Below are 24,444 nucleotides of genomic sequence, written 5' to 3' on the forward strand. Positions count from 1 at the left end.
AACAAATCGCATTTGCTCGAATTTTCGAGAATTTTCGGGAAAGGTTATCGCAGTGTAGCCAAATGAAATAATTGAGCGAGCGAGAAAGAAGATTTGGGTAGTTCAGTGTACATGTGTTGTGCTGTGCAAATGAAGTATTCATTACGTAGTTGTGTGCGTATGACGAAAATGAGGTGGAGGGTTTGTGTTCCAAACCGGCCACGGAAAATTTTAATAAACATTACCTACGCTAATTTCATAAAAAATGTGCCAGTTTTTGTCACCATTATATAGATTTTCATTATAACAAAATTTATTTACAAATGAAAATATAATAATTATAATATGACATCATTTAAAATAATTATGACGAAATAGGAAGAAAGTCTTGAAACACAAAACCTCGACCTTTGAATGACACATATCGTATACAATGTTATACACAACGACAAACGAGGGGGGGCGGGGTGCTAATGGAAGGGGCGGGGTAAGAAAATGATACCAACTTTTCAATTTACCCCGAAACAATGGTGTCGTAATTTAGTTTTTCAACGATATAACTGGAATATTTCAATATAATATTTACTCAATTTACATTTTTCAAGCTCCAATCTCAAAACTTTTCCCATCAAAGGTTACAATATCGATGTAAAAGCCATCCTTATTTTAACATAAAATAATATTTTGGCGAAAATATTTATTCATCTGGCAACACTGGTCTTTGTTTCAACTCAGATGACTTTTATTTTTATTGTTTAGTAATCTTTGGACGTTGTCAATTGCTACTCAGATAAATTGTAAACAGATTACTTGAGTGTACATATTCCCCTACAGTTGGGGCAATAGTTATCAGTTTATTTCGAGTCTTTGTTGGAAGCTACCTTCTGCGCCAGTGTGTGTAAAGGTTGCTCTTCAACATCACGCTTCTTCGCATTTGAATATCTAATTGCAATTTTAATTGAAATCCTAAATAATTCGGTGAGTCTTTATTTTGTTCTTTTTTATTTACATCCTAATGTTAAGTGCGCAACATTTTGTGGCATCATTTTCCAATATATTTGGCACTCAATAATCAAAACAAAATGTTCTTAGGTAATCGTTTAAATTTTGCGTAGGTACCAGCCAGGTGCATTCAACAAATTCTATCTTTAATTTTATTCCAATTTCGAATTTTACAAGTTGCCAGTAACAATATTTAGTATTTTTCGCATTTTTTCCATGGTATACAAAAGGCGCGGATGTATGCGTATTGATACAACTATTAAATTTTAGACTTTGTCACATTAGATTTAAAACCGTTTGTGTATACAATTAATGCATGTGACTGTATTTTTTTTTGTTTCATAATATAATATAATTAATAATATTTATAAGGGTCTTGGATGTTTATCTGTATATGTATTTGTTATAAAATATAGTATTGTTGAGTTAGTATACCACAACACAAGTCTCAAACTTACTTTGGTGCTAGCTCAATATGTGTGGTTTGTCCTCATTTATTTATTTATCTACAGCTATTGTATCTATGTATCTATATTAAAAGTACTTATTTATACTTTAATTACCATTAAACAATAACTAAGTGCTTAAAAGCTATTATAAACTCATTATCTTATAATCATTAATAATTGACACTCAATTGACATGTGTTCCTATCTTAATCCTAAGTTTTACAATAAATAGTGTTTATCAAGCTTTTGATTATGTCTAAAAAGATAATTATTGGATTTCAGAATGAGAATGTATGATAAGATAAAAATAAATTGTGATTGACACACTACTGAATTGCAAGATAAAATCTTTTGTGCTTAGATTAAAATAAATATCATTCCTCAATCAAAAGATTGACTGTTTAAGCAAAGATAATGCTATTTATAATATATATATATTTAGATTATAAATAGCATTAAGTATGCCTATTGTACTTATCATCCTCTTCATCTGCAGCCCTCCGTGACCCACTGCTGGGCACAGGCCTCCTAACCTTACTTATACAAATTTTGTGCACTTTGAGTACAAAAGTTTTTTTTTTTTTTCGAAATTTTTGACAAGGCTTCAACGTGCACTTTGTGTGACTAGACGTCAGCCTTAAATAAAATAAACATAAGGCTGGCTGGCACAAAATGATTGTGTAGAATTGTATAGCTTGTATGGAATTTTATTAAATACATGTACCTAGCTACAATTCCATAGGTTGATTGTTGCATATGCATTTTGTGTACACGGGGGCCTTTAAATGTTGCTATCATTAATTTCGAGGTCAAATAGAGAGAAAAGGTATTGCCACATCTGAACCACAGATATAGAATGCTTTAGACATTGTTAAAATAACCATAAATCATGGCCATGTGTTTAGACTTAGAATGCTATGGCCATCACAGATACTTTTTCGCGTCATGATCTTAATAATATAATATTTATCAAAGCTACAAACTACTGACATTTCGGAACGACCGCTGCTGGGAACAAATGCCGAAAGAAACTCATCTGAACAGTGTTGGTCCCTATCATGCCAGAGGGGCTAACGATGTTTGTTTATTTTATACTAGCCGCGCACTGGGGCTTCACTCCCGTGGGAATGTGTTATTCCAGGTTATATTCTACCTGTGTATCAAATTTCATAATAATCAGGCCAGTAGATTTTGCGTGAAAGAGTAAGAAACATACACACATACATCCTCACAAACTTACGCATGTATAAGATTAGTAATATACATTTTCCTGTAAGTAAACTCCATTATTTCTTACAAATCTTATTATGAAAACAATTTAACCATGTCTTTTTATTATTTCACAGTGATATAAATTAAAATTGACTTTTCAGGAGATTACTTTTGTGTTCAATAAACGTTTCACTTTAGAATTTATAGGTTTGAGCTGATTTTTGATTTATTTTCAACAATATTCAACTATAAATCGCAGGAGTAGGGAATCAGAGTAAGTACTATGAAGATTGTAAGAAAAAAAATGAATAAACAAGTTAATTTGTGAGACAAATTAAAAAACCCCCGACTTTCAATATTCATTTCGCTACAAGTTTTGAACGGCTGAACAGATTTTCATGTGACATGACTGAGAACACTCGGGATAAAATTAACTTAAACACAAAAAAAAAAACTAAACTAAACGAAAATCGGCTCATCCGTTTGGGAACTACGATGTCACAGACAGATACGTTGAATTTATAACACCGATGGGTGTTACAAGTTTAACGTATCTGCTACAGGGGTTAAAAAGAAACTTAGGCACATATAAAGTATATGGTTAAACGGAACACAGAAATTTTATGATTGTGATCGTGTGCTGATAAAAAAAAAAATATACGTAAAGGATTTATTTTTAATTGCAGCAACATGAAGGTTGTACTTGGTCTATTCGCCTGGATGCTGGTCGGAGCGCTGGCCCTCGACGAGTGTTACCAGGACGTTTCCCTGGACTGCAGTCAGGCTTCAGAGGGATTAAGTGAGTTTTTTTCTCTAAATTTTTGACAAGTCTTCAGTGCACTTTGTGTGACTGAAGTCAGCATCGTGGGGGATCTCTGATATAAACTTATCTAGCTTTCATAATGGTTGTCCACAAGATATAAATTGATTTAGCCACCTGTGATAACGGACTGCTCAACACTATGTATACATTACACACGGGCATCATTTTCCATCACGACCCGACCGGGGATCGAACCCGGGACCTCTCGGTCCACAGTGGCAAGAAATGTCCACATTACCACTGCGCCGCCGAGGTCGTCAAACTGTGTCTGTGTCTCTAACTGTTTATATTATAAAGAGGAATGAAAAGATTTTTATTTTTTTTGTAATGAATAAACTCAAAAACTACTCGGCCAGTTTTGATGAAATTTGTCAAAGAGATAGGCGAAACCTTCGGGTGTGGCATAGGCTGTTTTTTGTTATGGTATTACCCGAGCGAAACAGGGACGATGAGATAGGCCCGGACAGTAATTCTATCTTATTTTGGTAATATTTGAGTGTGTTGTGTGTGTGTCGGACACCAGTGTTGCTAAACTCAGACTTTGTTTAAGACGCCAAAAGGCATCTGAGATGACATGAATATTTTGATACGCTGGCTCGTCTTTGCTTTTCTTTGTCTTTGGTGCACACTCCACAATTTAAAAGAACAGTAGAAATGTAGGTATAGGAGAAAAATGAAGCAGGTTGACCTTGGTCTACCGTAAAACGGGGCTATTTAAAATTCATGGGGCTAATTGAAATTATAAAAATAAAATATTTGGAACCTCATAACATTTTATTTTTCTACTAATTGGATATTTTGTTTTCGTCTGGCAACACTCACTCTAAAGCTGTCACCACGCAATGAAATTTTGAGGTTAGAAATGACATGTGTGTGCTGCAAAAGGGGCTTGCAAAAAATATTAAAAATATTGCTTAATTTATGGCTCTCATACTTTTATTTGGTAACTAGTTATTTTTTGAGGTAAGTTGAACATGATATTTGTATTATATCTTATGTTTCCTTGTGATTTTAATGGATTCTATAGGCTTTTTCTAACTACGTTGATTCGCCATATTTGTTTTGATTTATCAAACGGGGCTTTTTGGTACAGTTTTGGGGCTATTTAAAACATAATTCCAAATAGCCCCCTCTATGTCCGATGACAGATTTGTATACGATTTAAGGTGATGTGCCAAATAGCCCCAAACGTAACTTTCGAGTAATTAAGGCGAAGTTCTTCTGTTTTGTTCCAGTGCAATTGATCATGGTGCGTACATATACTAGGAAGTATACAAATTCCAGAAATGGCAAATCTTTTTTACCTTACCAAAATTACTCAGCGGAAAATTTACAAGTAGCAATAGAGAGTGTAAAAGAAGGAAGAATGAGTCTTACCGATGCCGCAGACACTTTTGGTGTGCCAAAGAGTACCTTAAGTAGAAAGACAAGAAATATTAACTGTACGCAAGAGACAGCAGGCCATCCAACATTATTTACGCCTGAAGAAGAGAAAGTCTTCATTAAATTTGTTTTAATAGTAGGGGAATGGGGGTTTCCGTTTGATACCACAGATCTTCGTGTATTTGCCAAGAAATATCTCGACAGACTTGGAAAAAATGTGTATAATCTAAAAGATAATATGCCAGGTTATGATTGGGCCAGAAACTTTCTTCAAAGACATAGATTACAAATTTCAAACCGTAAATCTGCACATATTTCCAGTGACCGAGCCAGATTTAGGTCAGATGATATTGATGCCTTTTTTGAGAATTATGTTAATACGGTTGAGGGTGTTCCTGCAGCGCACATCATTAACTATGATGAAACGAATTTAACAGATGATCCCGGCAATAAAAAATATATTTATAAAAGAGGATGCAAGTATCCAGAGCGGATCATAAATAGCTCGAAAACGGCAATTTCGCTCATGTTTTCGGGCACTGCATCAGGACATCTCTTACCTATTTACGTTGTCTACAAATCGGAAAATCTTTGGGATACGTGGATGGAGGGAGGACCAGAAGGGACGAGATATAATCGTTCCAAGAGCGGATGGTTTGATTCAACCTGCTTCGAAGATTGGTTTCATACCATTATAGTTCCCTATTTTCGTAATAAGCCTGGACGGAAGGTGTTGATAGGTGATAATTTATCATCACACTTTTCGGAAAGTGTAATAAAAACTTGTGAGACATTGAATATTGCATTTGTATGTCTGCCACCTAAAACAACACATTTATTACAACCTCTGGACGTCGCGTTTTTTGCTCCTTTGAAGGTATACTGGAGAGATATTCTTACCAAATGGAAAATTACCGAGGGAAGACATCACAAAACCTTAATTAAGAGTGCATTTCCTAAATTGTTGAAAAAACTTAAAAATAAATTAATCGAAAATGATGCCGAATCCAGAAATTTAATAGCAGGTTTTAATAAATCCGGACTTTACCCTGTTGATCCTAATCGTCCCAAATCTCGATTACCCCAATCTCATGTTCCAAGGTCCGAGGAAGAAATAGAGACAAGTAGTACTTCAGTTATAAAGGATATGTTGATGGAATTGCGATGTCCCGATGAGCCGACGGGAATGAGACGGAAAAAGAGATTTGTGGTTGAACCGGGAAAGAGCGTATCTTCCGACGATTTAGTACAAAATCAGTCAAAAACAAGTGCAAGATTAAAGGTGTCCGGAAAAAGAAAAGAATTAAAGAAGTCTACTTCAAACATCCTATCAGACCCATTTATTGATTCAGTTCCAGGTCCTTCTGGACTACATCAAATAAGGAGCAATAAAAATCATGATAGTGATAATTCCGATGATCAAATTGCGTCTGTTCTTATGCCTAAGTCAAAACTAACATCCTACAAGGGCATGGGAAAAGGGATCGGTAAAAAAACAAAACCTTGTAAAATATTGATTAATAAGAAGCAACAAAGTGAGAATGTAACAGAAACAGCTCTAAATGATACATTAGTTAACTCTGGTTCATTATTACAGTCATCTCTCCAAAATCCCGAAAGCCTCAAAAATTTATGTATCAGATGGGTCAATACTCACTTAATTCAAAACAATGAACTATCCGGACAAAGATCATTTATTCAAAATTTGTACGAAACCAAAAACTATGAAGCTAACGTGCCATTTATAGGTGAATTACCAGAATGCCTACTAAATAGCAGACCCACTACTAGATCTAAACCTATAATTACATCAGAAGTTATTTTTGAAGCAGGATCTTCCCAAAATATTCGTAATCGTAAGAAAATAAACGCTATACTACAAAAAGAAAATGTTGAAATTACGCAGTTTGCTTTAAATATGAAATTAAATATAGAAAATAAAGAACAAGTAACTGAAAAAAGAAAAGTCGTAGAAGAAATTACACAAGAAAGTAAAGAATTAAAAGAAATAATAGATAATGTGAAACCTAAGAAAAAAATAAAAAGTGAGACAGCTACTAAAGTGAAAAAAAGGACGCAGAAACACATTTCTCGAAAACAAAAATGGAGGAGATCTAGTAGTGATTCCAGCTCATCTGAGATTATAATGTGTATGGCTGATTCTGATGATTCAGAATATGAAACAATGGATGATTTAATCACGGAATTTTACGAAGAAGAACAAGAAAATATAGAACCATCAATTCCCTTTGGCTTTTCTGAAATTGAATTTTTTACAGAGGATAATAATACATTAAAAATTGATTCCTGGATTTTAGCAAAATTTGCTACAAAAAAGAGCGTTAAACATTTCGTAGGAAAGATAATATTAATAAAAAACAACATTCCTGATGTCAAATTTGTGAGAAAAGTAAAGGAATCAAAATTTAATAGAGGATCGGTGTTTACTTATCCTACAGTAGATGACATTTGTACCATGAGACATTTGGATGATATTGTTCTAGTATTACCAGAGCCCAACATCTCTCGGCGAGGACAAATCATATTTGATATTGATTTGAGTAATTACAACGTACAATAGGTTTAACTGTTTTGACTTATGGTATTTTAAATTTTATTTTCGAAGTCTTTAGACTGACTATGATTAAGACTGATTTAATGTTATGATTATAATTAAGGAAGTATCAATGCCAAATATTGTGCCTTATTTTTTGTTAAATGTTTACCTACCGCAATGACATTCACCTTCTTACAAACTTTGATGAGAACTTTGATAGTTGATTAAGTATTTGTTTATGTTTGAATTAGACCGCTGATGTCTAGAAAATATTGTTGTTTTAATACATATTATAGTTACCGAGAGACCTGATTAGATAAATAAGTACAGACATTTGATACATATTTTTGAAAGTTTTAATTATATTACCTGGGTTAACTTTATTATCAGAATTCCTACCTACTGAATTTTTAATATGGTAAACTTCCAGTTCCAATGTTCTTATTTGTTTTTTTATGTACATTTTGGAATTTTGAGAATTGGTTTATTTTTGTAATGTTTATTTTAGTGATTGTTGTTGAGTTCTCAACATTGGTTCCATAGTATAATTAAGTTGTTTGAAATAATTGGGTGAGTTGCCCTTTTGCGACTGTGATTTTAGTTATTTTACACGTTGTTTAATAATATGCGTGCCTTATTACTAGTATAGTAAAAGTTAAATTGTTTTTAAATTGCTCAGACTGTTGATGATGATGAGTGAACTGATTAGATAAATAAGTACAGTTATTTGATACTTATGAAAGTTTAAGTGTTATTAACCGGGTCAATTTTATTATTAAAGTTCCTACCTACTTAATTAATATGGTAAACTTCCAGTGTTCTTATTTGATGTTTCTTTTTTGTATCACATTTTTCATTTAAATAAACATACTTAAAGTACATTCAACAATTTCATTTAAATAATGACTTCCCCTTAAATTGTTCCAAATATATCCTACATTCTCTCCTTTAGTCCAACTGATTAATCATCGTACTTCCAAATAACCCCAATATAGTGGCACTATAGTTTTATAGTGCAAGATTTTACAACAAAATTGAACAAGAGCACTATAGACATATAGCCAGGTACACACTATCAATGTTCTGATTATCGCCAAACTGATTCAAATTAAAACTGGCCTACATTTTACTGAAATATTAAACATTTTGTGTCGATTTCCAGATAGCCCCAAAATTGCAAAAATTGGAACAGCGCTTATAAAACAGGCTATCTTCGGAATTTTAATCAATATACGTTTGAAAATAATAGTTACGGAAACGCCACTTCAAAATCTGTCCAAATTAATCATCAAAACAGGATTATTTAAACATAAAGTCGTTAAAAAAATTGTTTTTTACCAAATCTTGTACCAAATAGCCCCATTTAACGGTATAATTACCAGCATCGTATTCATTACCCTAGATTACCCCTGCGGCAGGCGCGTGAATAACCCGCCTTATGAATTTTGTTAGTGTAGTGGTCAAAAAACTTTTTTCTTTACTTTGAGTAAAATCGACCTATAAACTCTCTGCGTATTACATCATCAATGTTTTTACCATAGACAAAGAACAGAGGACAAAATTCGGGTTTGCATATCATTCTCACTGTCGAATCGATTCGCAGTGAGACTCAACGGACCAATCACATTGCGGTGTGGTTGTCGTTGCGTCACAAATGGCCGTCGGCGATTGGCGAGTCGACTCGATGGTGAGATTTCATTAGCAAAGTCGCACTACGCGCACAGGATACCGCGCTTGTTTGTCCTATGTTTTATATGTGGTTTTTTCTGTAGATATTTTATTCGATATTCAAACACGTACCAATCAAATCTTTCAGGGCAAGATAATCCTGGTAAGTACCCACAGTAGGACCGATTTAATAGCTGTAATAAATGTAACCTTGTAACGGAGGGCACACAATATTTATTGTTCCAAAATCAGAACTACAAAAACTGTATACCATTAAAATCTCAATCTCAACTAATATTACAAATGCGAAAGTAAGTTTGTTCCTCTTCACGCATTATCTACTGGACGGATTGTTATGAAATTTGGTTACTACTTTATAGTACTATAAAGAAATAATACTACTATCAAAATAAAACATTTTTTGACAGTTCTAGCTATAGGTTGACAGATATCAATGTCAAATGTGACATATTAAATTGATCATACTATACGATACATTATAATGTGGCGTGTAGTTAGATTAATGGTTGACACCTTTCCTTTACACACTCGACAATTTGTGGAATTACCTTGATTGTTTTTGTAATATTTAATCTTAATCTTCTCGAGTGTGATAGTCGCTTATACTAATGTCAGATTTTCTGGAATTTGAGACATGCATCACTTAAGCCGGGTTCGCCGCGCCGTGTTTTCGTGTTAGCTAACACCAAAACATCGTTTGCTAACCGATTAGAGGCGCGGCCTAACTGTTATGTTAGAAAATTAACAAAAACATGTTTTCCGAATCGAATGGATAACATGACCCGCGTTCGACTGCGTTCGTTTTGTTAGAAAATTGGAAATTGTTGGCTGCGGACCCGACTTTAGAGGCCTTATTGCAACCCCCTCCCTCCCCTTTCAAGCCTCGCGAGATTAATGGACGTCAAAGTCTGAAATGACAAAACACATGACAAAATCTTTATGGTATCTGCGAAGCACAAGTTAAACCGAAATATCGGCCGTCAACGCACGCTTAATTAGAGGCAAGATTGTTATAAAGAAACAAAATATCGAGAATTTTAAATTTTACTGATATATAACCACGAAAAATATTTTAAAACACTTTTTACTGCAATTTTTGGCCGGGGACTGTACGCGTTAACCTTTTTATGAATAAAATATATATATAAATATATATAAAAATTCTTACAACCTGTTTTCAGTGTACAATGTATATTCAAAGTATGACAAGCAATATCGACTTCTAGAACTTTTCCATTGTATTATAAGTATTTATTTATATATTTTCTATATATTTTATGTATGCTTTTTATTTTATATTTTCAGTGAGAAGAATGCGTGAGTACATTTCGTACTTTATGATTCATTTAGCCATAGTTTTAATGTAGTAAATTTATACTTTTGTGGCGTGACGTAATGTGACTTGCCAAAACAGTGATACTTGTTGAGCTATATTCAAATTTTGCTGATGTTCTATGACTATTGATTATCAAGTGAATCTATAATAAAACCAGGGACCGGACAAGCCGTTCGTTTGCTTGATTGATTTATCAATCATATCACTGGAGATAATTTGCTAATGTGATACAAATTACATTCAGCTTTCATGTGTCCAGCATCAACTTCATAAATTGAATTGGAAATCTTCCTCAGTATTTTGTAGGGTCCAATTCTAAGTTCATCCATTTTCTTTCGATTCAATCTATTTCCGTTTTCTATATACACTCTGTCTCCCGCTAGAAAATTATATTCTTTCTTGTGTAAGTCGCAAACACTGTTGTTATAATTATGAGACTTCATTGTATTTTCAAAAACTAATTTCCTATCTCTGTTCAGATCTTCTTTTGTATATTTTGATTTCAATTCGGGAGGTAGAATATTGACATTTTCACTTTCCAATAGGTATTTTGGCGCAAACTTAGTTATTCAAATCAATCCCTTGAAAAGCTTTCCCATATTCTTGTGTAACCTGTTCTATGGCTAACCCAATCTAATGACTATCCCATATGGTGAGGCTAAATCTTTCGAAGGGGTAACCCGTTCGTTATAGCGCTTACCCTGTTTGGCTTTACCCTTAAATGCATGCGGGGGGAGAGGGATGTAGATTTCATCACACCCCGCTCCTGCGCAAATTTGCGTAGCTCCGTGTGTGAAGTGCCTAAAAGACACAAAACGACACATTGAATCGTGTAAATAATAACGCACCGCTTTACCGCACGCGCTTAGTAGGTATTTTTTGTGCATTGCAATTTATTCAAATTAAGACCGTATGGCCTGAGCTTAAAGCATAAATTAGCCTGCTATCTGAACGGGTAACCCCTTCGTATGACTTACCTCAAAGAAAGGGTTTTGTAGTCGTTGATATAGCGCTTACCAAAGCAAATTGAACGGGTTACAGCACCGAGCGGCTTTCTAAAGTAAACCCATTCCAAAAACCCCTTCTGAAAGGGATAGCGGTCCGGTCCCTGAACAAAACTGTAACTGGACTTCCGTCTGTACATAAGAGATATTTTATTATTAGAAAGTGGTAAGCGTTTGTATGTTTGAGGCGGGTAATCTCCGAAACTACTGAGCTGATTTAAAAAATTCTTTCACCATTAAAAGGTACATTATCCAAGATTGCTATAGGCTGTATTTCATCTCAAAATTCCCACGGGGGCGAAGCCCCGAGCAACATCTAGTAAGAGATATTTACGAAAAAAAAAAATAGGATAGTAATATTTAGGGTCAATAGCTTTAAACGTGGTTTTAAATATATCTATCTATACACTGTTATATTATACAAGATACAAGCGATGCTATTTCGACAAGTTACGTCACGTCAAGTAAATATAAATTTACCTTTAATTAATTCTAATATTACACTACATAATTGATTAATATACAATAGTATACCTAATTAATTATAACTGTCATAATAATTCGCAACTGTCCCATTAGGATTCAATAATATGTGTTATTTTATACATATGTTACACAATTCATAATAATTCGCAACTGTCCCATTAGGATTCAATAATATGTGTTATTTTATACATATGTTACACAAATCATAATAATTCGCAACTGTCCCATTAGGATTCAATAATATGTGTTATTTGTCTGTTACACAAATCATAAATATTAGATAGGTACTATGAACATGAACATATGCACCGCACCCAGCCAGCTCGGAGGCTGAAACGGACGAACCGAATACAGGCCGTTGGCCGTACCTATGCGACGCTGCTTCCATCCATCAAAGTCACGTTTGCTGGAACATACGTCCTTCGTCTACATGCCTCACCTCGCCACCAAAACAGCGTCGAGCTCGCTTACTTTTGCTGTCAATACGAGGTATCAGTGGACGTTCCCTAGCTGGCCTCCCAGCGACCGCTGCCTTGCCGGGTGGAAGCGGTGGCGTCGCACAAGCCCAGACCCACGACCCCACACCACAGGGGGCACAGTTTTATAAGGAGTGTCACGCTCCGGGTACGGGAGAGGACGGAATCATAACTTTTAATAATAACATATTGATAAATTAGGTTTTTCTTTTAATTATTCCATATTCCATTCTACTCGATTCCATTCTACAAAAACATAAAATTTAATACCAATTAACTAGTATGTAATTTATTGTGTTCGCGTGGTCGTAACTTCACGGCGAACAACTCAATCGAAGCCACTAGTTTGTCCTGTTGTACTTTGGCACAACGATTTCGGGTATAATTGATTTTTGGCATACGGGTAAATGTGGCACAATTAACTTTTAGGTTAGGTTATGGTTCAAATTATTACGCGTAAACAATTATGCGCAAAAGAACGTTACGCTTAAAAATCATTATGTCATAAAACAGTACGCTGTGTTACATTATGGCTTGAAATTTTTACGCTTACAGACAAGAGACTCGTGTCAATCACTCGTCACTAACATTATCACGTCATATTACCACCCTCAGCCCTTCAAAGATGTAACGCGAAATATGCCGAATATGGTCGCCACGGGAACGTAGCCACGGAGCTGCAGGCGTACGCGAATCTACACCTAGAGAGATCTTTTGAATACCTACTCTCCGCTTCGTTCTTCAACAACTACCAGACGAACAGAGCCGGGTTCAGCAAGCTGTTTAAGAAGCTCTCAGACGATACTTGGGCTAAGAGCATCGATATCATCAAGCATGTCACGTTGAGAGGTTAGTTTTGTGTTTGGTTTATGTATAAATGTTATGTTTTTTTTTTTTTTTTTATATAAATCTTTCTTTTATAGCCTGTATTTTGTGTTCCAATGCTGGGCAAAGGCCGCCCCCTTCTTTTTTTCAAATATTGAGATGAGTATCTGGAGTCGGCTCCCGACGAGAGACCCTCAGCGGTTTGCGAGGACACTATTTGATGGTGACAATAAATGTTGCTGACAAAAACATAATAATGTAAAATACTTTTTAGTAACATCCTTACTTGTTTTTATAATGTACTCTTTTTTTACCCCCGACGTAAAATGAGGGGTGTTATAAGTTTGACCGGCAAGTATGTCTGTCTGTATGTCTGTGTACGTGGCACCGTAGCTCATCAACAGGTGAACCGATTTGAGTGCGGTTTTTTTATTTGATAGCTAATTTTTATGCCAGCCGTTGAAAAATTTTAGCGGAATGAGTATTGAAAGTCGGGAGTTTTTTAATTTGTCTAACAAATAAACTTGTATAAGTTTCTTGTTATACGTAAAGGTACCTTTTGTAGCGGCGATGGTGTAATGGTTAACATGCCCGCCTGTGGACCGAAAAGTCCCAAGTTCGAATCCTCCAGCCCCACGAGTTAACAATCAACCAGTGTGCAGGTTTCCTCACGATGTTTTCCTTCACCGGAAGCAAGTGGTGCTCGATGAAAACTACTATACACGAGTCAGATTGGTATACAAACTCGTGTGGCACGAGTAGGATTCGAACCTGGGACCTTCCGATCTACAGGCGGACCTTAACCATTACACCACCACCGCCTCTCCAGTTGTCCTGCAGAGTTGACATTTCCCACGTCGCTTCAGTTTGCGTGACAATGCGTTATTATGATAAGCGCGACCAGATTGTGCAGCCCGGATCGGCTCCGAACGAGGGAATTTCCATGATTTTTTTGTCAGGCGTAAACGCCACGAGATCTCACTGAAATTACAAAATTTTGTTCCAAAATAGGTGATGAAATGAACTTCGCCCAGCGCAGCACTCAAAAGCCAGTGGAGCGTAGGAACTTCACCGCCGAAGTCCACGAACTGGAGTCCCTCGCCAAGGCTCTGGACACGGAGAAGGAGCTCGCAGAACGCGCCTTTTATATTCACCGGGAGGCCACCAGAAACAGTCCACATATGCATGACCCTGAGGTAACTATGAGCTCAATTGGTTATTCGATTGTGTAAAAATAATAAATATATTAGGACAAATCACACAGACTGAGCTAGCCCCAAAATAAGTTGGAAACTTGTGTTATGGGATACTAACTCAACGATACTATATTTTATAACAAATACGTATATAGATAAACATCCAAGACCCGGGCCAATCAGAAAAAGATCATTTTCCATCGTGACCCGACCGGGGATCGAACCCGGGACCTCTCGGTTCAGAGGCAAACACTATACCAATGAAGTTATAAATAACTAGATGTTGCCGTGGGCTTCGCTTCCGTGGGAATTTTAAGACGAAATATAGCCTATAGCAATCTCGGATAATGTACCTTTGTAATGGTGAAAGAATTTTGGAAATCGGTTCGGTAGTTTCGGAGATTACCCGCCTCAAACATGCAAACTTGCAAACGCTTACCTCTTTATAATAATACTATAGATTCAGTGAATCAACTGCACTGGCCACTAAGATTGCGTTAGACAAATAAGTTGGAAATGTCGTTCTTATTTTAAATGTTTTTTCGTGGGACAGAATATTCCCGCCGAATATTGTACTTTAGGTATTGGCTATTCGATTTGGTAAAAAAAAATAATATATGAAGATACTTGCTGTTTACACGCGGCTTCACACGCTTAAATGCTCTCGAGAACAGTTTTTCCTTCGTTTTAAAATGGAATTGTGATAGTTGAAATAAAATATCCATAGCGCATTTAAAATGCACACAGCGCCATCTAGTGGTTTTATTGTGATTTTTTTATTAGAATTTAGCGCCACCTATAATAGCATACAGGTTTTTCGCAAATTCCACGGTAACAATAGTTTTTACCGGGATGAAAAGTACCCTATGTCCTTCTTCATACTCTTAATTATAAATATGCAAAATTTCAAAAGATTCGGTAAATGACGCGTGAAGAGCTAACAAACAAACGAACTTACTTTCGCATTTATAATATTAGTTGGGATATATATAATCAAACACGATAAATTCACGAAGATAGGTTGAGTTAATAGAACGTTTGAGTAGTAACAAACTTTCATATTAATAATATTAGTTAGGATAATAATGTTAATTGGTTTTTCTACAGATCGCTCAATACTTAGAAGAGGAATTCATTGAGTACCAAGCTAAGAACGTGCGTGATTTGGCTGGACACACTTCAGACCTCAAGAAGTTCATAACAGCTAATAATGGACAAGACCTGTCGCTCGCTTTGTACCTCTTCGACGAATATCTGCAGAAGGCCATTTAAATTTAAGAGTAAAACGATATTTTTTTTTTTGTTTTTACAATAATTTTTTGTTGAGGCCCGATCGAATTGTACGAAAAGATAAGGGGAAAAAAGTAAATTCTTCATTTTTTATTATTCCATGAATATAAGTTGATTTAAAATCATGGTTAATACAGGTTTTTGTTATTTTTATTTAATACCACATGCTCCAAACTAAAAAAAAAAGAAAACAATTATTCTTTGTAATTATCACGTGCTTACGTCATTTGGTCGCCTCAAATTTTGTTCTCAACATTTTCCCGCCAATTCTCTATATTTCATGTATGTCAAAACCAATTTATGTAAAATTGTCGAGTTCATGTTTCATTAAATTTCAATTGGTTATGTACAAATTATAGGCTGTTATATTATTAAGATTGATTTTTTATTGTATGTAAAAGCAAATAGAGTAGACATAATTATATAGAATATAGTATTCCGAGTTTTATTTTCATATTATAATATATCTATAACCGAAAATGTTGTTTCAATGACTGTTCTTAAATTTTTAAACATGTACTTACCTAAATATGAAAAAGAAAGAAAAAATAAATCCTGAAATCATACAATGTACGAAAATTCAGTGTTCCTGGTGGGGTTAGTAGTGCTGGGGTATTATTTAATCTGTGGTAGTGCTAAATCATCCTACATTATTTTCCCTGGACTAGTATGTATGTACAATGGCACAAAAATATATACTTACATAATATAAAACAAAGTCTCTTCCCGCTGTCTGTCTGTCCCTAGATCTTTAAAACTACGCAACGGATTTGGAAACGGCTATTTCAAAATAAAAGTCTATAAGTTTATCGTGTATAATATTGCATCCGAGGGAAGCGAGGGCGGGTCGCTAGTGAATTTATAAAAAAGTCAGCCCTCATGTCGATTGAAAAATACAAATAATCAAGATTAAAAAGGTTATCTGAAACTTTTATTAAAAGCCGATGCGTAGCCACCTATTTTCCCTCTTATTCATAAAAAGGTATGTTTTGTCTCGTTCTGTCAATATTAAATATTGTGAAGTGTGAAGTGACGAAAAAAATATTCAACGAGATAATTTTCAATCAATACAATGGCTATCAATAACGTTATCATCGATAGTGTAATATCGATTAACAGGCTTGTTTTATTTTAATAGAATGTAAAAAATCGGCATCAAATGTGTCAATGTCAAATGTCAGAACGCTCAGATTTCATTTCACTCACAAAATAGAAATCTAATCGCGGATTATTTATTATTGTATTCATTCAATAAACGAAGTAATTAATATGTGAATTCTTCATTACAATGACTTCTCAACCAGCCCTCGTGAAACTCAAAGGCCCCATCTTGGACCCAGGGCTATGCCGTTGCTGCAGATCAATAAAAAAATGCCGATTTTTGACTTCGGAATATGAGTGGACTGGGCGAAAAGAAATTTATTCCGACATGTTCATGGATTGTTTTGGTTTATTAGTAAGTATAGTTTGCTGAAATTTCCTCCCTTGAGATCTCACGCTGACTCCCAAAAGAATTCACGGGAACAGCTTGATGAAAATTCTTGGGAATTTCATTGAATATTTCTTCAGTTTCCGTGTGTTCACGAAAATTTCGTAAACGGAACATCGTTATGAAATTATTTGAATTTTAGACTTTAAGTAGAAAGTAAACGTTTGATTTATTAAATAGGTAAATCATTCAATAGAAAACAAACCTAGGTCAAACTAAACATTGCAAATGAAACCGGATGCACTTACGTCTAGTCAGCTGAAACTAGGTGCAACCTCACTTTGGGCTTTAGCTTCTTTTGATTAGTCAAATTAAAATAATTTATTCAAAAATTAGACCTTCATAGGCACTTTTTCATATCAATTTTTATATGAAATAGTTATTTCGCACATTGTCGAAAGGAACTCATTTGAACAGTGTTGGTATAAAAGTACATAATGTACATAGTAAAAAAGTATATCAAAACAGATTATGATCATGATCAGAGTGCTGATAAAAAAAAAATTAAAAAGAATATATATATATTGATGTGAAACACAACAAACTTACACAAAAATATATGAGAAAGGAGATGACCAGTTCCCTCTGGCAGTACTCGTTCACGAGTTGACACATTGGTCAGCCATAGCGTAGCTCAACCACAATAGAGGGAACCTCACGACTCGGCCCACGACACCAATACCAGATTGACCGTTTGAGTGAGCATGACACACTCGATTCCCATGACTTCATAATTACAAATATTATTCATCGAAGTAGAAGTATAATTCAGACACTTGAAGATCACATACATGTTTTACAAATAAAATTTAAATATCACTTTATCCATAAAATTTTTCTTAACATATGTTTTAATTTTTTTTTATTGTTCTTGTTTTTTCATTTGCACTCTGCAACATTTTTTTTCTGCGTCACTTATTGGTTGACTGGTAGAAGTCTCAGGACTTCTTCGGGCATGTCAGGACAACCTTCATGGCCTGATGGTCATCATGCCAGACTGCTCAAATTCAAATTCAAAATTCTTTATTCAATTTAGGATGATATACATCACTTATTGACGTCAAAAAATTACTTAAACTAAGTCTATTGCCGGCTTCCAAAGTGCAGGTGAAGAAGAAGCGGCGCAACTAACTTCACCGCAGCCTTTTCCTCCAAATACGTCAATTAACAAATATAGGTCTTATACATATATTAAAAAACAACTCAAGATCCTGGGTTTGAATCCCCAGTCAGGTCAAGACGTAATAATGTTTTGTTTAAGATAGACCTGGGTGTTGAATTTTTATCTATACAAGGTGTAGGGACAAACAAACCCTTTTATATGTTATAAACATTTTACTCAAAAAAATTGAATGACTTCCATGTGTTAATGGATGAAAATATTAATAAGACTGTAATTTAATAGAGCTGATGTAATAAAAAGTAGAGGTGATGAAATGCTTGTATTCGTCCAGAAAAAGAGGGGAAGAGAGAGGGAGAGCACGCGGGAAATATATCCAAAGACAAAGGTCATAGACAATGCTAAAATGTTGCTATTTCCAACACAATGTCACATAAAAATTATGAAATTATAAAGACTACTAGATGTACTATTGTTTATATTCGAGTCCTCTATCCATAAATGAAACTCCTTCATTCGTCTCACTTCATTCATCATACTTCATTCTCCTTCTTGACGACCTCGGTGGTGCAGTGGTAAAGTTCTTGCCACTGAACCGAGAGGTCCTGGGTTCCCCGGTGATCGATCGGCGATCCCCGGTCGGGTCATGATGGAAAATTATCTTTTTCTGATTGGCCCGGGTCTTGGATGTTTATCTATATATGTATTTGTTATAAAATATAGTATCGTTGAGTTAGTATCGCATAACACAAGTCTAGAACTTACTTTGGGGCTAATATATTTATTTATATTTCATTGGCTGAATAATCCCGTGCAGCTATCACACCTGGACGGAGACAGCAAGGAGTGTTGTATCTGTGCCACGTGCGTGTCCAGACTCCGCGACGCGTGCGCATTCAGGCAGCAGGTGCTTGCGTGTGAAGACGTGTTCTTACGCTCCAAGCTTGATATTAAAGGTACCATAATCCCTACTAATATTATAAAGAGATAACATTTGTATTTTTGTTTGTAATGAATAAACTCAAACACTACTGGGCCGATTTTGATGGATTTGGCACAGAGATAGGTGAAAGCTTTAGGAGTGACATAGGCTGCTTATATGATAGTTTTATCCTAGCGAAGCCGGGGTGAGCGGCTAGTCGTATTTAACGTCTGAATCCATCCTAGAATAGCTAATACTCATATGAAAGGAAATTGCCGGGGAAGATGTGCCAGTGTGAATTTGATGTTATAAGGACAATATATTATGTATGTATATAGTATAAGGGTCATAGCGGTGATGGTGTCATGGTTAAGCCACCCGCCTGTGGATCGAAATCCCAGGTTCGAATTGTACTTGTGCCACATGAGTTTGTATACCAATCTGACTCATGTATAGTAGTTTTCATCGACCACCACTTGGTTCCTGTGAAGGAAAACATCGTGAGGAAACCTGCTCACTGGTTGATTATCAACTTGTGTGTGAAATGAAGAAGGCAATGGCAAACCACTTTATTAATAATGCCAAGAGAGTTGTTGCGTGTGTTTCATTCCACGTAATGACCACGGAGTTGTTGCGTGTGTTTCATTCCACGTAATGACCACGGAGTTGTTGCGTGTGTTTCATTCCACGTAATGACCACGGAGTTGTTGCGTGTGTTTCATTCCACGTAATGACCACGACCCTCAGCCATGAGGAATACGTTCTGATGTCAGGCCATGTTAAAATCACAGGAGAATCTTCAAAATCGTAAAGTTAGTTTTACTTCACTTCGCGGCGTCACGGCCACGACGGCTTCCTTGTGTCACTTTACTTCATGGTCCTGCGAGCCGGATAATCCAGCGACCTGTGAAAGTCATAGATTGTTCATGTAGTACCCGTGTTCGTACAGACACATAGCACATTAGTAAAATCCACACGCTGTCTCTTTTTCCCATATCGTGTACGCGTGTCGTGTGTAAGAGAGAGAACGCAACGACGTGCCACGTGTTTACGTTTCATAGTAGCCTGGTATATTCAGATGCAGATCTCGACGCAGATCTGGAGGTGGACCGCAAGCTGGAAGTGAAAGTAAAAGCGGAGCCTTGTGACCCGTCCGACACGCCTGGCGATTATACAGCTGACCATGGTGAGAAATGACTGTATCCTGCTAACCTTTGACGACCTCGGTGGCGCAGTGGTAAAGTGCTTGCCTCTGAACCGAGAGGTCCCGGGTTCGATGCCCGGTCGGGCCATGATGGAAAATGATCTTTTTCTGATTGGCCCGGGTCTTGGATGTTTATCTATATATGTATATGTTATAAAATATAGTATCGTTGAGTTAGTATCCCGTAACACAAGTCTCGAACTTACTTTGGGGCCAGCTCAATCTGTGCGATTTGTCCTAATATATTTATTATTTATTTACTAATAAATAGCCTTTATTTAGACTTAAATTACAGTTTACAGTACAGTGAATATTTACAATTTTTATTTTAACTCCGACTGTATGTCACTTTTTGAAAATAATAATGATATGAAAAATATTTTTGACTTGTGGTCCAACCCATTTTGTCCCACTGTTACTCGTGGTCCCACGAAACTTAAACACTAGGTTTCGTGGTCCCACTACTTGGTGGGACTGTCAGTCATAAGTATTTACAAGAAGGTTAAATGTGAACGAGGAGTAACGGTGATAAACATGAAAAATATATTTGGAACAATGTCATATTTTTACTTCTTCGAAATTCTGGAATAGAGCGGGAAGCCCGGACAATGAAAATTAATTGTGTGTGACATGTGTAACAAATCCATTTAAATGTATGTCACTTATTGACATACGCCTCCTACAACCGATACTATTTCGTTCTAAGTCGTTTGTTTGTCTTGTCCTTGTGCTAATATTACAAATGCGAAAGTAATTTTGTTACCTCTTCACGCTCTATCTGGTCAACCAATCTTCTTGAAGTTTTGCACACATGTAGTTTGAAGTACGGAGAAGGACCTTCCATCTCGGAAAAATATGTGAATTTATTTGGAGAGAAAGCCGCGGTGAAGTTTGTTGCGCCGCTTCTTCTTCACCTGCGCTGTGGAAGTCAGCAGTAGACTTAGTTTAAGTAATTTTATGACGTCAATAATTGATGTATATATCATCCTATATTGAATAACGAGTTTAGTCTGGACTTTCTTCGTATATTTTCAGACTCAGATAACAAACCGGAATCGGATGTGCCTGAGGTCAAAGTGAAGAAGATGCCGGTGAAGAAGGAGCTGCTGACGAAAATGAAGAAGTTGCGCCAAAAATTGGACCACAGACTGGACAACCAAGGTGATTAAGCATTTTTTTTTGTTTGGAAACAACAGCTATACACATATATTATCCCATTTACTACTGATATTATAAATGCGAAAGTTTGTGTGTACTTTTTATCCCGACATTCCCACGGGAGCGAAGCCCCATGGCGCAGCTACTTGCGTGTAAATTTATCATCTGTGAAAATTTGAACTCAGTATCTAGTTGTATATAATTTTTATTTATCGCTAATGAATAAAAATATGATATTGGTGTTAGTATACGGCTAGATTGCGCCCTAATCGGTAACAGTCACGTTGATGGCGGCTCATTAAATCTATACAGGGTTACTGGTATCAAACACAAAACCTCCTAAAGACTACTTGGGTATAATAAAACAAGCAACTTTTATTCTACGACTTTTCGTAATTCGTGTTTTTTTTTTCATATAAAAAAATACAAACTAATTTGCGATTCTACACATCTTTTAACTGTATGTAATAGCCGAGCGACACGAGACAGTACAGTAGCGTTATATAGCGGAATCGAACATAGAGTTAACGTTTTATAGAAACGACATTCAAACTAAAAAATTTTGTATTTATTACGTTTAGACAAAAGTCGTAGAACAAAAGATGTTAGTCTCTATGAACCTTATGCGCCTTTGGAAGGTTATGCGTTAGATACCAGTAACCCTGTATATCAACCTATACCTTAGCAGAACCTACGTAAATACCCTACTTAAAACTATTCATTATTTTTTCAGCCCTAAAAACAATAAAGAAAGAAAAATCACTGTCGAAGCAACGACCAAATAATAATGACCGCATGATCTATTCAAACACAGTGACTATAGTGAAAAACTCTTACGTTTGTCCGTTTCTGAACAGAATAAGCAACTATTATTGTTTCTACTGTAAAGATCAGTTTACGAACCCCACAGAGTTAAGAGATCACACAATATCACACAATCCGAAAGACACATTCGAATCGAGCATGGAAAACAAGAAAATACCAAAAATCGACATAACGCGAATCGATTGTCGATTGTGCGAAATCAAAATCGACGATCTGACAACACTGAAGACTCACCTCGCCGACGTCCACGGGAAAATAATATATCCGATCGAAAATGAGTTTTTGAAATTCAAATTGACATTAAACAATTTGTGCTGCACAGAATGTGGGAGTGTGTTCCCGTATTTCGATTCGTTGAAGAAACACATGATTGATCATTTCGGAACATTCGTGTGTGACATGTGTGGCGCGTGTTTCCTTGAGGCGACATCTTTAAGAACACACATAAAGTCGCACAATAAAGTAGAAGCAAGTTTCCCATGCGAGGTCTGTGGCAAAAATCTAAAAAGTAAATACAGCAGATATTTACACATCGCAACGATACACGAGAAGAAGCCAACGGTAAACTGTTACAAGTGCGAAGCCAGTTTCCTGTCTCACGCGTTGAGAAACAAACATTTAATAGAAGTGCACGGTGATAATCGAACGTTCCCATGTAAATTGTGTGACAAAGTGTACAATCGTAGGAAAACGTTAATGGAACACAACCGTAGGAATCATTTGAAAGTGTTTAAGCACCAGTGTGATTTGTGTGATCAAAAGTTTTACCTGCCATCGAGGTTGAAGGAACATATGGCCACGCACACCGGTGAGAGGAATTTCAGATGTGAATACTGTGAGAAGACCTATCCGAGACTGCAGTCGTTGCAGGAACATATACGATCTCACGGTGATAGGAAATATAAATGTGATTTTTGTAATTCAGCATTCACACAAAATGGCAGTTTGAAGAATCATATGAAAAGCCATCAGCAAGGATACGATCTTGAAACTAGCTTTAGTTAATTTGTATTATAATAGTAAATTCGTACCCTTCTTGTCTGTAACATAGCAAACTCCAGGAGTGCCGCTTGCGCTGGTACGGCCACGTCTTGCGTATACCGAAAAATTACATAGGGAACAAATGTCTGGCTGTGCCACTCCCTGCAGAAGGGGCAAATCCCAAGAAATGATATCGTCAAAGATGATATGCGTGACAATGGTCTGACAACTAGAGATGCCGACGACCGTGTGAAGTTGAGACGGAATTGTAGGAAATCGGATCCTAGGCTCCTACACTCAACGGCTAAGGAAGAAACTGAGAACACACTCAGTTGAGAGTAGAAAATAAATTAATGAAGACGCCAAGTTCTCAAACAATCTTGACCAATTTATTTGGTAATATAATGTAAAATGTAGTTCTTTACGTTTCTTCTACTCTATGTAGACAGAATTAAAAAGCTAAAATCACACGCACAGACCGTATAAGACATCTGTAAAAACGAGCACAAAAGATGGCTCCTTATTCTAAATATTTGTTATGTAGATTTGGATGATTAGTAAAAACAGGATTACATAAAATTTTAGCCGATTTTAAAAGTTGTGACAGAATCTCGAGTGTAATCTAATATTTTAAAGTGTTTTATTTAATTACTAGCTATTGCTCGCGACCCTGAATGGAAAGTATGCATATTTTAATGTAAATATATTATGGGTAATGAATTTGACAGTATTAAAAACTATCGTACCTATAAAAGATAAAAAGTATTAATTGATTTGCATAATATATTTGACTTAATATACACAAAAATTGTTTTATTGACTTATCATCTTATTAAATAAACAGTAAAAACGTAGGTAAATAAAAAAAAATATGTACAAAGCTGTTTCCTTTTTCTAATAATACATTATGAAAAAAGACACCATAGCATAACACACATATTAACTTGAAACTTGTCGACGTATTTACGATGTTCTCCAATTTACTATGAGTGTTCTATATTCGTTCAACTTCAGATCTGGTTAAAGCGTATAATCAAA

At 35.7% G+C, this 24,444-nt stretch overlaps 3 protein-coding genes across 6 annotated transcripts; all 3 read left to right on the forward strand.

The window, feature by feature from the left end:
* The first annotated feature begins 694 nt into the window (after nucleotides 1-694).
* On the forward strand, nucleotides 695-16,187 carry LOC128682567 (ferritin light chain-like). Of its 4 annotated transcripts, XM_053767363.2 has the most exons (7): nucleotides 728-957; nucleotides 3,329-3,441; nucleotides 9,222-9,236; nucleotides 10,400-10,411; nucleotides 13,012-13,245; nucleotides 14,233-14,417; nucleotides 15,525-16,187. In XM_053767363.2, the coding sequence occupies exons 2-7, from the start codon at nucleotides 3,333-3,335 to the stop codon at nucleotides 15,687-15,689; spliced, it is 720 nt and encodes a 239-aa protein (XP_053623338.1). In that variant the 5' UTR covers nucleotides 728-957; nucleotides 3,329-3,332; the 3' UTR covers nucleotides 15,690-16,187. The 4 variants fall into 4 exon arrangements, with proteins under 4 accessions (XP_053623341.1, XP_053623338.1, XP_053623339.1 ...); XM_053767364.2 differs by lacking the exon at nucleotides 10,400-10,411; XM_053767365.2 differs by lacking the exon at nucleotides 9,222-9,236 and having other exon boundaries at nucleotides 729-957.
* Nucleotides 4,199-8,535, forward strand: LOC128682564 (uncharacterized). The gene is made up of 2 exons (XM_053767352.1): nucleotides 4,199-4,428; nucleotides 4,701-8,535. The coding sequence occupies exon 2, from the start codon at nucleotides 4,712-4,714 to the stop codon at nucleotides 7,427-7,429; it is 2,718 nt and encodes a 905-aa protein (XP_053623327.1). The 5' UTR covers nucleotides 4,199-4,428; nucleotides 4,701-4,711; the 3' UTR covers nucleotides 7,430-8,535.
* Nucleotides 16,188-16,325: 138 nt separating the features above from the next.
* Nucleotides 16,326-24,214, forward strand: LOC128682565 (transcription factor Ouib-like). The gene is made up of 5 exons (XM_053767353.2): nucleotides 16,326-17,163; nucleotides 19,134-19,272; nucleotides 20,317-20,424; nucleotides 21,478-21,603; nucleotides 22,334-24,214. The coding sequence occupies exons 1-5, from the start codon at nucleotides 16,996-16,998 to the stop codon at nucleotides 23,428-23,430; spliced, it is 1,638 nt and encodes a 545-aa protein (XP_053623328.1). The 5' UTR covers nucleotides 16,326-16,995; the 3' UTR covers nucleotides 23,431-24,214.
* Nucleotides 24,215-24,444: the final 230 nt, after the last annotated feature.

Source organism: Plodia interpunctella, chromosome 30 (genome assembly GCF_027563975.2).
Source record: "Plodia interpunctella isolate USDA-ARS_2022_Savannah chromosome 30, ilPloInte3.2, whole genome shotgun sequence".
Classification (NCBI taxonomy): domain Eukaryota; kingdom Metazoa; phylum Arthropoda; class Insecta; order Lepidoptera; family Pyralidae; genus Plodia; species Plodia interpunctella.

Excerpts from the sequence above, each read along its gene's own strand:
- LOC128682567 (XM_053767363.2), top strand. The coding sequence starts at position 3,333 with ATGAAGGTTGTACTTGGTCTATTCGCCTGGATGCTGGTCGGAGCGCTG. Across the intron at positions 13,246-14,232 it reads CAAGCATGTCACGTTGAGAG|GTGATGAAATGAACTTCGCC; the intron begins GTTAGTTTTGTG and ends GTTCCAAAATAG. Across the intron at positions 14,418-15,524 it reads CACATATGCATGACCCTGAG|ATCGCTCAATACTTAGAAGA; the intron begins GTAACTATGAGC and ends GTTTTTCTACAG.
- LOC128682564 (XM_053767352.1), top strand. The coding sequence starts at position 4,712 with ATGGTGCGTACATATACTAGGAAGTATACAAATTCCAGAAATGGCAAA.
- LOC128682565 (XM_053767353.2), top strand. The coding sequence starts at position 16,996 with ATGACTTCTCAACCAGCCCTCGTGAAACTCAAAGGCCCCATCTTGGAC. Across the intron at positions 17,164-19,133 it reads TGGATTGTTTTGGTTTATTA|CTATCACACCTGGACGGAGA; the intron begins GTAAGTATAGTT and ends AATCCCGTGCAG. Across the intron at positions 19,273-20,316 it reads CTCCAAGCTTGATATTAAAG|ATGCAGATCTCGACGCAGAT; the intron begins GTACCATAATCC and ends TGGTATATTCAG.